The sequence below is a fragment of the Buteo buteo genome, chromosome 2 (genome assembly GCF_964188355.1).
Source record: "Buteo buteo chromosome 2, bButBut1.hap1.1, whole genome shotgun sequence".
In the NCBI taxonomy this organism is placed as follows: domain Eukaryota; kingdom Metazoa; phylum Chordata; class Aves; order Accipitriformes; family Accipitridae; genus Buteo; species Buteo buteo.
The window spans coordinates 9755153-9769180 of NC_134172.1; the positions used below are offsets into that span (position 1 = coordinate 9755153).

Consider the following 14028-nt stretch of genomic DNA (forward strand, 5'->3'; position numbering starts at 1 on the left):
AATTTGTTGCTGTTGGGGAGTGTAGGTACAGTTCTTGGGTATCCCACTTTGAGGAGGAACGTGAGCATGAGCGTGGGAAGTTCTGTATGTTAGAAAGGCAAAGGTCAGATTGAGTGTTGTTCTGAAAGAAGTTGTATTGGGACTGAAACTTCTGTGAAGCTTATCCTAATTCTTTGATTAGGAAAAAGGATGAGTTCGTTCATTTGCAGGAAGAAAGCTTATGCCAAAAACTGTCAAGTATACTGGTTGTAGCCTGGAACAGTGGTATTGTATCTGTTATTAATTTGCAGCAAGTTTTTGATATGGGATTCTTTTCCTTTCCCCACCAGGAATCTGCTTTAATATTACTTCTATTCCAGTTCTTAATTAAATAGGATTGAGTGGATTACCTGCTGAGAAGTGTAGTCAGAGTGTGTTCCCTCTTTGGAGCTTTAACTCATCAGGAAATTAATTCCTCAAAGACCCAGCAGCGTTATTCTATGAAGTTCTAACAAGTGGGCGTGCTGTGATGCTCTAGTTGTATCAAACTTCTTATAATAAAACAACATTCTTTGGTAGGTGAAGAGAGATGCATTGAAAGGGGCCGCCTGCATTGTTCAGTCTTCGCTGTTGCAAGCATGACATCTTACACCAAATATACCTTAACATAGTTAATTTCTTGCTTCCTAAGTATTAGAACTTATTAGAACTGTGAAACACTTAAACACTGTATTCATTCACTGGATTATATACACTTTCCTTCTGGTGTTTTAAAAGCAGACTGATGCATTTGTGTTATCTTCAGCCACAGACTGTATGAGATGATGAAAGCACTGCACATTGTATAAAATTTAAGTACGTAGTTGGGATTCGCTGTAAAACTTACAGCTTTAAAAAAGCACAGCTTCATTTTTAGACTATGAATTTGTGAGAATTCTGTAATAATCATATTGTTTAAATTTGTGCAATTCAGAATTAAATTCCTTTCATTCAAAAGATAACATTAATGCAAGTGTTTAATTGATTTTAGTAGAGCTTTTAGAGAATTTGTTTATCATGAATGTGACTGTTTTGGCCACATGTTTATTCAGTTAATCTACATTTTGATGGTTTGCAGATTGCCACAGGTTGCTTGTTTCCAAAATATATACCAAAATAAATACCATCTTTTTATTCCTCTATTATTTAATTTGTAGCTTATTTACATTTGTCAGTAGGCTCACAACTGCACTTTTCAAATGAGAATACCACCAGGAGAGGTAACCTTTGTAGAGTACGCACTTCTGTTTATTACATGGTTAGATGCATGCCTCCAGCTCTGGATAGTTTTGTTATTTATTTGAGTGTTACATAACAGCACTCCTCCTTAAATCTCATAACATTCACTGCTTGTAAACAAGTGTAATTGTTGGCATTCTCCTGTAGAAAATGCAACACAAAAATGGAACTGCAATAGATGTGGTACAAATAAATAGCATTATTATTTCTTGATTGAAATTTGGCATCTGAATAATTGAGAGCAAGCTGATAGAGAAAAGTGTTTGGCAGGGTTGTGTTTTAAGCAGTTTCCACATTAAAACCAAGTAGAGCTGCCTCTTATATTGCATGAAGAAATTTTGTAAACCAAGAGAAAAGATGACTGGCTGGGGAATTGGAACATGATGAGAGGAAACTGCTGAATAAGGGAAGTGAAGACACCTGTTAAGAGTAGCACTCAGGTGGGAGGTGTGAGGAAGAGGCAGGAAAAGTTTGTCCTTGGCCAGACCAGGCTCAAGGCATACTTTTTCACTTGGTATTTAATTTGAAACAGTGCCTAGAACTTGGATTTTGAATAAATAACACTCTTTGGAGCTTCCTTGAAAAATGTAGCAGTGCTTCAGAAAATATTTTTGCCTTCCTAAGGTACGAAGCAAAACCCAATACCCAGAAGTTTCAGCAGCTACTAGGTGTGGTAAAACTGTCGGTTACATGAGTTATCATGTGCTAAATATTTTTAGAGGAATAATATCACTAATTATTTCTGCGAAATGTTCATAAAAATGTAACCTCCTGAAATTAGAATTCATAATTTCTTTGTTTTATATTGGAACTAATCTCCTGTGAAGTCTACAATAGGGGGTTTCTCATTGCATAAATTTAAACCATGTCTTGGTTATGCTGATAAGAAATGATGAGGACTTTAATCAAGAAAACATTTCATGAAGAAGTGCTGCATACTGCTTTTCTTTTGATAGAATACAGACTTGGAAAAAAAAAAAGACCAATATGTCTGTCTGTTGAATTGTTCCATCTGTGTTTAGCCAAAAGTTATGCGTTTTAGTTCTTTTGTTAAAGTTTGAAGACATTACCTGTCAGCCTGGAGGAAAATCATTAAAAGAGCGTAACTCAAAACAGCCAAGTTTTAAACATATCTAGAAGCTCTTAGGTTTGTTTTTTATTCCCATTTTTCATCTGTGAAGTGGAGGTGCCCTTGGAATAGGTGTAAGATCCTCTTATCTGCTGTCTGTTATTTCTTGATCCCTTAGGATTGAGCAATTTCTGCTGCTTCAGTGTTAGCCTCCAGTAGAAGCCTCCACTGCTTATTTTCTAGCTAGTTAAAAAAAGTTCTTTTTCACCTTCGTAACGTTTCATATGGAAGGAATCTGGTTTAGCCTTTACAACGCTTAGGTGTTTTCTACATCTTGGCACTCTCTGGCACAAAGCTCTACACAATGCTTGACAATCCCATGTTTAGGAGGATCCTGTGCCAAAATCACTGTTTATCGTGCTGACTAGTGTTTTCTTCTGCTTTCCTTGGGCCATGTCTGTTATCAGTCCTGCAGCTGCATGGTAAGCTGTTCAGGGCAGGAGCACTCACTCTTGCTCCATAGCAGATCATAACTCAGTGTGGGGAGTTCTGGTCAATGACTGGGATTTATGACATGATTATTTAATGAGGATGGCAGAAAACTCTGACCTTGTGATAGAAGAAAGGTCATTATTTTTCTTTGTAAGGAAAAGTCAGCAAAGCTCTTTGGTAGCTTTGTGCAAGGTGTCATAATGGGAAATGTTAAGCTCCCTTTGAGGAGAGTGGCTAAGAAGCCTTGGCTGGCTAGTCCAGTCAAGTGACCTCAAGTGGCTGTTCAAGGATTGTTTATGTATATGCAGAGATATTCATGATTAGTAAGTATTAAATAGAATCCTGTAAGTACTAGTATGTACTAATTTTATGTCTGCACTTGTGTCTTTTCCTGTATAACTTTCTTTTGAAACATAGAATCCATTCATATACTGTAATCTTGGCAAAACAACTCATCCTGTTAGGCTGGAAGCTGGAAAAGATGATCTAAAGAAGTCTTGCATGCTACAACTATTGAACAGATTGCGGGGGAAGGGTATATGCTCCTACACAGCTCAGATAACCTTTCCTGGAGCTATATGTAGAGAACATATGGTTGGCTGTCAGACATGTTTGTGTCTCCATCACAACTAATATAAATCCCTCAATAATACGTGTAATCAGACTTGGACATGGGTCAGTTAGCATTCTCGAGCACTGCCTTTCCTTGGTGCCTGCTTTTTCATTAGCTCCTTTTTTTTGTCTTTGATTTTTTTTGTCTTTGATATTTAACACTTGTACGTCTGTTTGTTAATAGGTGGCATGAGCATTATACTGATCAATAAAGTGAGTTAGACCCAGAAGACTACAAAATCGGTTTAAGTGGCTAAGAATAGAATAGTGCTGGTCTAGAAAAGTTTGAGAATGTTTTTTATTGTTGCTTGGGAAAGTAGTTGTCCTGTAGTCTGTTACAGCTTGTGCTTTTTTTTTTGTAGAATTGATTTTTTTTTTCCCCAAAATGAATAATTATCAAAAGGCAACAGAGTTTCCACAGGTGTTTTCTGTAGCTTTCATTAAAGCATTGCAAAATTTTTCAGGACAATACAGACTGCATTAACTATTCTAGTCCTGATTCTGCAGTCTGAGCCACACATAGAGCCTTGCACAAGTAAGTTTTGCACTCACAGATGGGATCACATGACTGAGACCAGTCTTCGATGAATAAAAACTGGAATTCCAATGTTGCTTTTAAGGGATGTGGACATAGTAAGTGGATGTGATTGGGATTTATGCTCTGAAGTAAAGCAGGAGGCCCAGTGTAGTGAGAGAGCACATCTGGCAAAACAGCCACTCCAGTTTTGACATCCAAATACTGATCCTGAAGGGAAAGATTTTTAAAGACAAGCATTGAGACAGTAAAATTACGGGGTTTATGATACTTAGAAACATAGATTTGATAGAGATATTGCTACTCCTTTCTCTCTTGGGATTCCCTCTTTTGAAAGTAAAATGCTAACCCTTTCTCCCTTGTTTTTGTTTGTTTTTATTAAACCACGTTAGCATCTATTTCCTTGTTAACATCCCTCCTCTGTTCCATGAATCTCAACTGCCAGTCCTCAGAGGTGCTTTGATGATACATGGATATGTTAATCAGACCAGTTATGCTCAATTTGGGTTTGCTTTTGAGGTTTGGATTTCTTTCAGTCTTGAAGGAGTTTTTAAATTTATTTTATTTTTTGCCTGCTATCCTGTCTGTTGTTTTTAGCTGCATTTTTTGATATGATATAGTTGTTATATAAAAGTAAATAACTTTTTAAAATACAAGACTTAAAGCTTTTTGTGAACATCAGCTATTCTCTTAACTATATCTTAAAGCATTTTTGTGAGGTCAGTAAATGTAGTGCTTGAATGTTTGCCTGGAATGGATAAAACACATTCTGAGATAAGGAGATGATAAAATGAAAATAACTTGGCATCAGTAGCTCATTAAAGCCAAGTAACTAAGTATACAGAACATGTATTCACCAGACTAACGTTGGAGTAGCTTTGAGCTTGAGTTCTTATGGTGTGCTGTCTTTTTGAAGTGGAAACTGTCTTGCCTAAGTCTTGTCTCTGATCTTGCTTCCCATGTTTCTTTTTGGGTTTGGATGAAGTTTGGCTCCTGGATAAGGAAATTTGCAATCTCTTGCACCTTTTTGCCATTAATTCTTTTTCTTGATTTGTGACTTAGTATCTGTCCACCTGACTGACACACTTGCTGTGCCTTTTTCATATTAATTACTGCACCAATCTGGTTAATTAGAAGATTAAACCATTTTTTGCATGTTATATTTCACTCATCTTTTAACTATTCTCAAGCAACATAAAAGTTATGACGTATTTAGTGGCTTTGCAAAGAATTAAAATGCATGTGCAGTCGCTAAGAAATGAGCAAGTAGGCTTGTACAAGAAATAACCAAATACACAGTAACCAAATATTTTATGGAAAATCATACTATATCAGAGTACTTCTAATTTTCAACTCTAGAAATCAAATATAAATTGTGTAACATTCTGAACATTAATTTTATCATGCCAGCACAGGAAAATGAAATTGATTTTTTTAATATTTTTTTTAATTATTTGAAGGGGAAGGATCCATTTTCATTTGGGACATTGTTTCATCTAAATAAATGTTCGCTGTTATAGAGAGAGCTGGAAAGTAAATGAGAACGAGGGAGTAGCATTCCCATATACAAATTCAGTATATTCAAATTTTATCCAATCCTGTTCTCCATTCTCTTTGTCAATTGCTAAATTAAAACTGGGAAGAATTCAAGGAGTAGAAAAAGTAAAGACAAGCACAGTTATACGTACCTAGAGGAATAAAATTGAGATATAAGGTTATCTGGTTTTGGTGGGTTTTGATTTGGTTTGTTGTTGTTTTTTGTTTTTTTTTTAACAACATGCTACTGCCTGTCGTTAACAAAAACAAATAATGATTTAGTGTTTGTATTACTTGAATCTGGTAGTATCCGAGGTTTGTATCTTAGTTCAGTGATAAAATGTTGCTCTGTGTGCAAAAGCAGCTACTAATCAGATGGTGGTTCTAACTGGAGTTTCCATATTCCCTTAAATATTGCAGCAAAATGTGTTTTCTCAATACGTTTTACCATATAATTTATTATATAATTCATATCTTTGTATTTTAAAACAAAAATCACCAAGCTCTTAAATGTTCACTGGGTTATGTATGAGAATAATGTATAATGCCAGCAAAATTTGTACAAAGGGACCTTTAAAAAAAGCTTTGTCTTTTGACACTCACTGATCACAAGAAAGTAGATTTTTCAGTTTGCATGTCCTCTGTATTTTGTGATTCAGGCAGCTATTGAATCTCTGGAACTTCAAGAAGAAACAAAAGAAGAATCTGATGAAGAGGAGGATGATGACGAAGAGTCTGGACGATTACGTTTCAAAACTGAACGGAAAGAAGGAACGATAATTAGGCTCTCAGATGTGACAAGAGAAAGGAGAAACATTCCAGAAACTTTGGGTGAGGTTTTGTGGCAGTGGACTACTTTGAAGAGCTATAATAAAAGAAAGTGAAAGACAGGCTTGCCAAAACTTTTAGAGAAGAGTTTAATGACACAAGATAGAAGAGTCGCCTTCTAACTTAGACTGGCCTATATCACAGTTGTCCAAAGTCGTATGCAGTCTGTTGTAGTATGTGTAGTGTCTGTCTCCTTGGGAAGAATGTTTAAGCATATCACGTTTTCAAAACCAGTGCAATGTTTTGTTCATTGAGACTTTTGTGGTGTCTTCAAAAGCTTTCCTGTTTTCGAGCAGCAGCTATCTGATCTGTGCTTCACTATGTATTGTGGTAGAATACATTTTAGTGAATTCATTTGGACTTCCATCCTTGGAAGATTTTCAGTTGATAACACAAATCTTGTTACTTGCATTCTGCTGTGAAATACCTGCATGTTTGTTGTTTTCCCCCAGGAACATAAGCATGCTGTCAACCTGTTGTTCCTACTGTTGCACTGGCCTTGAGAAATTGTAACTTGCTGGGGAGTGTGTTAGAAAAATGTGGAAAACCCTGTTTTCTGGGTTCAGCTTTTCTAACATGGAACAATTTGGATCTCTTACCACGTTGATTCTTTAGTGTCTAAAAGGGTATATTTTCCTTGTATTTGAATAGCATAACCCAAGTGTGTTTGTTTCCTAGAAACACTGCTCCATGTAGCTAATGAATTTGCCACTGCTAGTTCAGAAGCAGCAGCAATTTGCAACTTTCTTGCAGCTGCTCTGTTTTAGTCTAGAAATAAAATCACATTGGTGTATGATATTGAGAGTTAACTTCAAGACCCCTCATGTCCCCTGTGTACTCAAGTATCTGATACTGGTGTTGTACCTGCCCCACTGGGAATAACTATATTGTTTCTTCATGTTGGCCTTACGGTAATAATAATAAATTATAATAATAAAAAGTCAAATTAAAAAGGTGATATTAGGGAGAAATTGTTTTGCTTTCAGAAAGGTATACCATTTTCATAGTTTTGCTACTGAACCAAAATATCAATTCAAACTATGGAGAAGCAGCCCTGATCTTTTGAAGGCAATCAAGATATGCAAGAGAGGTGAACTGGTAATGAAGGCAAATTGTCAGAATACTGTTGGCTAATTGTCAGATACCACTGGGAGAAGATGTATGTTTTGATGATGCTTCAAGTTTTGCCAGACTGTAGGGATGGATTCATCACACAGGACTGCTTTAAGATGGATGCCATGCAGCATGAGCTTGGAAGCTGGGTGCTTCTGCTTTCTTTCCAGATGAGTCAGTGTCTTTGGGTATTTTGGAATTATGTTCCCAGAGCACATACCTAGATTGCTAGAACTCATCCTGATGAAAAGTTCCTCTTCCCTTAAAAGCCTTCCTCTGCAAAGGATGCTAATTGTAAGGAATTTTCTTGAGTTGCATAGTCCAATTCTTTAATTTGGTTGCATAGTCCAATTCTTTAATTTGGTTGCAAGGAATTTGGGCTTTTACTATGCCTGCAAGAACAGAGAAGCCTTAATTTTATAACAGAGGTGTTGTAGCTGAGAGGACTTGTTCACGAGCAGCAAGGAGTCAGCTGCAAAGGCTGAACCAGACTTTCACAGTGGTATTCATGTAGGCCATGTCGTGATGTGGGATGTCAGTGCGTGATTTTGAATCAAGATCTTTCTCACCTGTTGTTTGTATTTAGCAAATAGCTGTTCTTACTTGCAATTTCAGGCAAAGTGTGTATTAAGGGCCTTTATTCAGCATTGTTTTAATAATCAGGAATTGATTCTGGTTAGAATAAGACTGAAGAGAATCTCTAGAGGCACAGAGTAGTCTATATGGGCAAGGGATATTTTAGCTGAGGTGCATTCCAAGTGTGTTTTCAACCATAAGACCATATATTGACATACAACATACAGACCATATCTTATTTATACAAATGGTGCTGGTAGCTTTACAAAACAGAGTATTTTAAAACCAGGAGTGCACTGGAATAGTTAAATCTCTGCACATAATTGCAAGGTAAATGACAATTGCATGCATTTTTGTATATCTGTGGATTTACTCTATAGTTTTATGTAAAAACAAGACCAGCCGATTAGAAAACCTGTAGTGGAGCTTGACTGTTAAAGGAACAGTGATTCAAATTAGACTTATTTTTAAGTGTAATTTTAAATTATTTGAGATGTAGCTTTGAGATAAAAGGAAAAGGTGATGCAAGTGTGGATGAAACTATAAAGTAAAGAGCTTTTTTTGAAACTAGTCTTTGGTAAAAATACAATCTCGCCATTGTGAAATGGTTTCTATTCATACCAGTTTTTCATGTTAGTTTGTTGATAAAGAGACCAAATGATTGACCATGTGGTGGAAAGTTAAACAGCAAAAAATACTTGTTTGCATATAAATATCTGCTTGCTTTTAACATTATAGAGCAATTTTTTACAGATGCTACTGGTTTAAAAATGAAACTTCATGGCAGAGCTACATCTCCTTACTTTAAAATCTGAACATAGTTGAGAAAACACTTAAAGAGGAATTAACATTTCAGTTGAAGTTACAAACGTAATTTCCATCCTGTCACATTTTGGTGACCTTTTGTGACAGCTTGTCTTTATTGGAGGAGTGCATTCTTGCTTGCTGATTAAAGGTGTCATTTGAAACCATTTTATTACCAGCAATAGTGAAATTAATCTTGACACTTTGAGACACTAGAAAAATAATTGCTGATTCACTGCATTAACTGTGTGTGTGAGAACTGTACAGTCAAGATGAGAATTAAGTGTGTGCTGGTGAAAAATATGTAAAAATCTATTCTCATGAATGTAGCTGAGATCTTTCCTAAACATTTCTTTATCCAAGGTAACATAAATAGTGGTTTCGAAAAGTTTAAAGGAGAGATATTGTAGGACAACTATGCAATTGATTTCTAGAGTTACTATGTTTGTCATCTTTGATGAGAAATATATAGCTTCTTTCAGTGCACGTAGCAAGTCTTCCCAGAGTTGGAATTGTGATTATGCTCTGGATTTGGTTACCCGTTAAGGAACGTAAAGAGGAGAAATGGCTTTGTTTCACATCACCAAACTAAAGTATTCCCTTTGTACCTAATTTAGAAAAAGAAAACAAAACCCTACACTTAGGCAGAGCCATTTGCAAAGTGATAACAAAGGTTATTGAATGTGGTAGTACTTTTTGTTATGTCCTGCTTAGTTGGTTTATGTTCACTCCGATAACTAGTTGCTGAGATTTCAGGCAAGACGAGGAAATTAAAATGAGTGGTTTTACTGTTGTCCTGTTGCAGTGTGTGCAGAAGCACATAGTATAATCAGGTTGCAAGTCTGCATGATGGGGAGAAAAAAAGTTAAAGGAGAACATCTGCTATCTCTCTCAGTTTAGATATATATGCATATGAATATTTTTTTTATAGCTGTTCTGGAATGTGATTTATGTTGTAAATCTCTGCATTATCCAGGATAGTAGGGATTCTGGGATTTTCAGACCTGAGGTTTTGAAATGCTGTTGCTGTTGGGGAGCAACTCAAGGCAGATGTAGCCGCAGAGACCTGTGGATTTTGGGATTTTCAAACCCGGGGATTTGAAATGCTGTTGCTCTCAGGGAGCAATTCAAGGCAGATGTAGCCGCAGAGACCTGTGCTTAGGGTTGGTGTAGGCAGGAGCTGGTGGCTGTGTGCTGCAGCAGCCTGCACACACTGTCCAGGGGGAGCATGGCAGCATCCAGCCTGGCTCAGTGTATTTTGGTCACAACTCACACAAGCTCTTAGCCAGGGAAAAGTAGTGGGACTTATCATGTGAATACCTGGCTGTGCTTTGGAAGAGTCTAGGGAGGGGAAGAGGATCTCTTCTTCCTCTGCTCATCACCTCTTCTAGTTAGCAGTCTGATCTTGCTTTCAGGGAAGACAGGGACTATTTTCCTTGCTCCCCTCCTTGCAAAACTGTCTTCCACACCATCTCCTCTCTTTAATCTCTGTATGTGTGGCACAATGCTCTCAAATTCAATAAGCAGCCCACCTAATAATTGAGCCAACTGTATATTTTGCTTCATGGTGACTGATAACAATGTAAAGCACTTGAGGTATTCATGAGTTTCGTACACTGCATGAGTCTTCATTTTTGCAGTCTGTCTCTGAGGCTCTGAACCTGCAGTTCTGTGTGTAAGCAAAATTCTTCACAGGTAGGAGGACACTGTTGCCTTCAGTGGCATGTTGTGGGGGAAGTATGCTTGATGTTAAGGTAGTTTGGTTTTTTTTTTTTCATCAAATGGTTATATTGTACTTTTGTGGTTGTAGATGTGGTATGAATGTAACGAAGCTGGCTGCAGTGAATTCATGGGGGTTTTTGTTTTGGTTGGGGTATTTTTTCCAAGGTCAGTGTTACACGTTTTCACTTTTCTGGCTGAAAAAATGAATACATGGACTGTGCTTCTAAGGACACAGCCTTTAAAGTTTGAGAACTTTTGTGTAAAGTGAGTAGGAAGACAATTTATTAGTTGCTATTTTAGAGAGTGAAAAGTACCTGCACGTCGGAGATCAGGACTGACTTTGCTGTGGATGCTATCATCCCTTCCCTAAGCTTAATCAGTGTAACCATCTGAAGTAATTTTGTTTGGAGCAGCCCATTCTTTCTTCTAAAGGTGTTTCTATTCAGTGTCCTTTGATACGTCCTCAAGAGGCTGAGAGACTCGGACATGATCTTGCGTTGTAGGAAGCCTAGCTCTATTCTCAGGTTCATTAAGAGTTGCTTTCCTCACATGTGACTTCTAATCTGTTTAATAGGAAATAGCTTCTTATCATCTTGAATGATTATCAGTGGTGGGTACTTGTTGCAATGACTGAACTTTGCTTTCCAAACTACCTTGCTGAGTTCAGGGTTATAGTGTGGATGACGGCAGAAAAATTGCCCTGCCTGTCCTATTCCTGGAAAAAAAAAAGCTTTCCAACTAGCAGCCCAGGCATGCCCTGCAGGATTTGGATCCTCTCTGGTTAAAGGGAGGAGAGCTATTGCTTTGCAATATAATGGCACCATTTCTTCCCACAAGTATATGGGAGCTAGTGGTCTTTCTTTCCTGCAGACTAATTAAAATCCCATGTTAGCCCTTTCAGACTTGCAAGCCTGTGAAGAAACTGAACTTGCTGCAGGCATGGACAGGAAGGAGGCTTGAAATCAGAGCTTAATTTTTCCTGTTAAACCAGCTTTTTTCATCCCTGACAGCTAAGCATGGATAAGGTGGTTGTTTTAGTTGCATCTAATTCTTTTGATTGTTTTGGACAAGAGTATATTTGTCTTAGTTTTCCTCAGAAAGCCATAGAGTGCACATTTAATACCATGCTAAGACTTGAGGGAGTGTGGTTCCTTGCCCCTTTCTAAGCATGCTGTGAGATTTTCCTTATAAAGCCTGATTGTGTTGGGCTCTGCCAATGTCTTGAGGCAGATTCTAGGGCAAAGGTAGCATTTCATAAGAGTATCTGGTGTGATTGTAAATTATGGCTTTATGGCACTTAATTGTGGTGTCAGAGGGGAGAGAAAAGGAGGTACAGAAACTTCTCTCACCAGCAATATGCAGAAATGAAATAGGAAACTATATGGCAGATCCTGGGCTTTTAGGAGTCTGTCATGTCTGCTGTGTTCTTAGACAGTCAGCAGGTTCTAACTCTTCTTTTAAAAATCATAAAGCCCCTGCTTTCTAGAGGTGCTGAATACCTCAAACTGGAACACACAAATTTACAGTCTTTGCAGCTCAGTCATGCAGGTAGTTTTTGTAGCCAAGTAAGAACAACTGCCGCAGTGGGAATGCGTGGTGCTTACCCTTTTCTGCCCTTCTGTCAATCCTCAACTTCAAAGACTAATTGATGAAGATGTTTAAGATGGTGGTTTAAGTAGCTTTGGCTATTAGACTCACAAGAATTTTAAGTTTTCTAATTGCTTTTGTTATATATTCTTGATGGAAGATATGTAGTGATGTGGAGATGTTGTAGTAGTGTCTCAGCTGCTGGATACAAACTATTTTTATTCTGTTCCTCAGATATTATAGCTACTATGTGTAGCATTACCAAGCAAAAACACTTTGTCTTAAAAAGTGGTCCCTGTACCCAGTCTCCTTTAACATTAAGAGCAGGCTTTTTAAATGGAAAACCGGAATACTTGTACTAACTGCCATTTACATGAATTCAAAATGTGTTTTTATTTGTCAGGAGTGTGTTTCTTGTAGAGTAGTTTAATTTTGCCCTGTTAGAGGCAGAAGTCAATTTTAGAGGTAACCAGGGATGTGACTGGCACATGGCAAAATGATCAGCTGCACGTTCAGGTTAAAGTTTATTCCCATTAAGGACCTGAAACCTGGTGAGTGGCACTGCTCATACTGTCATGGTGTGGTTCCTGAAGTTTGTTGTAGATTTTTCTCTGTATTTCCAAGTAATTTGATTACCTGGGCCTGTTACTGCATGTTTTTCTCTTAATGTTATCAGCATTGTCCCAGGTTTCAAGCAAATTTGGCAGTCTTCGTTGAGTACCATCTGTTCTCTGGTGTTTACCTGTGATGTGAGTTGGGTGGGTGTTATCAGTGGCCATGTATTTTGACTTGAGCTGAGCACAGATTTTTGAAGTGTGCTCTTTCTTAAGTGGAATTATCACTTGTAAAGTACAGCTGGTTCTTAAATCACATACAATAGAATAAATATTAAGTGGTTACATACTGGAAAAACACTTCAGTGACTAGAAAATCCTTCTTTGGAACAGGCCAATGTGCAAAAGAATCTGGCGGGTAAAATCTGTTTGTATGGAAGACTCAATATATCCTTTGCTGTAAAGTTTACTGGGGGTTTCATTGTACTGCCTGACATCTTACTGCCTGACATCTCTGCAGATAAGTGAGATGTTGTTTAAGATTACAAAAATGTGAGAGGAGTCACAGCCTCCTCTTATAGCATTAGGCAAACTTCAGTAGCATTTAAAAAAAAAACCCAGCCAAACCTTTTTGTTCACGTTTGTTTCATTTACCTGCTGCTTTTTGCCTGTGCAACAGACACAAGTATCTGTGCTTTTTCCTTTTAAAGATGTCTTTAATGAAATGTTAACATGCCACCTAAAGGAGATCAAAGTGCCTGCAAATTTTATGTTAGTCGCAAGGATGCTTCTATAGTTCTAGCGATGTTTTTTTCATGATATTTTCCATCTTTTCAGCACAAAGTTAAAGTATTTCTTTTTCCCCATCTCTCTCTTTTAACAGAACTTTCTGCAGAAGCCAAAGCAGCGTTACTTGAATTTGAAGAGAGGGAAAGGCAGCTTAAACAGGGGCGGTACGGCTCACGGAGAGGAGGGCGAAGAGGAGGCTCAGTTATGTGCCATGGAATGGGAGAACAAAGGAGAGACAATAATGATAGGGGGAGGATGAAGGATCACAGACCTGCACTGCTGCCAAACCAGCCATCAACAATGGTACCTTTTAATCCTTAGTATTCTTTGAACATACTTTCAGGAAATTATGGAGAAATGCATTCTAAACTGTGAATCTTTACAGAGGTGGAATATATATTCCAACATACACTTTTTGCTCTTTCAGAGCACTGTTAGGCAAGATGTGCTTTGCATAACATGGTGATTGTGAAAGTATGTGCTTAGTCCTGTTACTGACCACAACTTGAGGAATCTCAAGGCTTCCAAATGCAAAGTGGATTTCGACTCATACA

General features: G+C 37.6%; 1 protein-coding gene across 5 annotated transcripts in view; it reads left to right on the plus strand.

The window, feature by feature from the left end:
* Window positions 1–14028, plus strand: part of RBM33 (RNA binding motif protein 33) — a 105947-nt gene that overhangs the window by 22680 nt on the left and 69239 nt on the right. For all 5 annotated transcript variants that reach the window (XM_075045354.1, XM_075045345.1, XM_075045373.1 and 2 more), the window contains exons 7-8: window positions 6161–6332; window positions 13569–13777. In XM_075045354.1, coding sequence (XP_074901455.1) covers window positions 6161–6332; window positions 13569–13777 — 381 coding nt within the window. The remainder of the gene's footprint in view (window positions 1–6160; window positions 6333–13568; window positions 13778–14028) is intronic.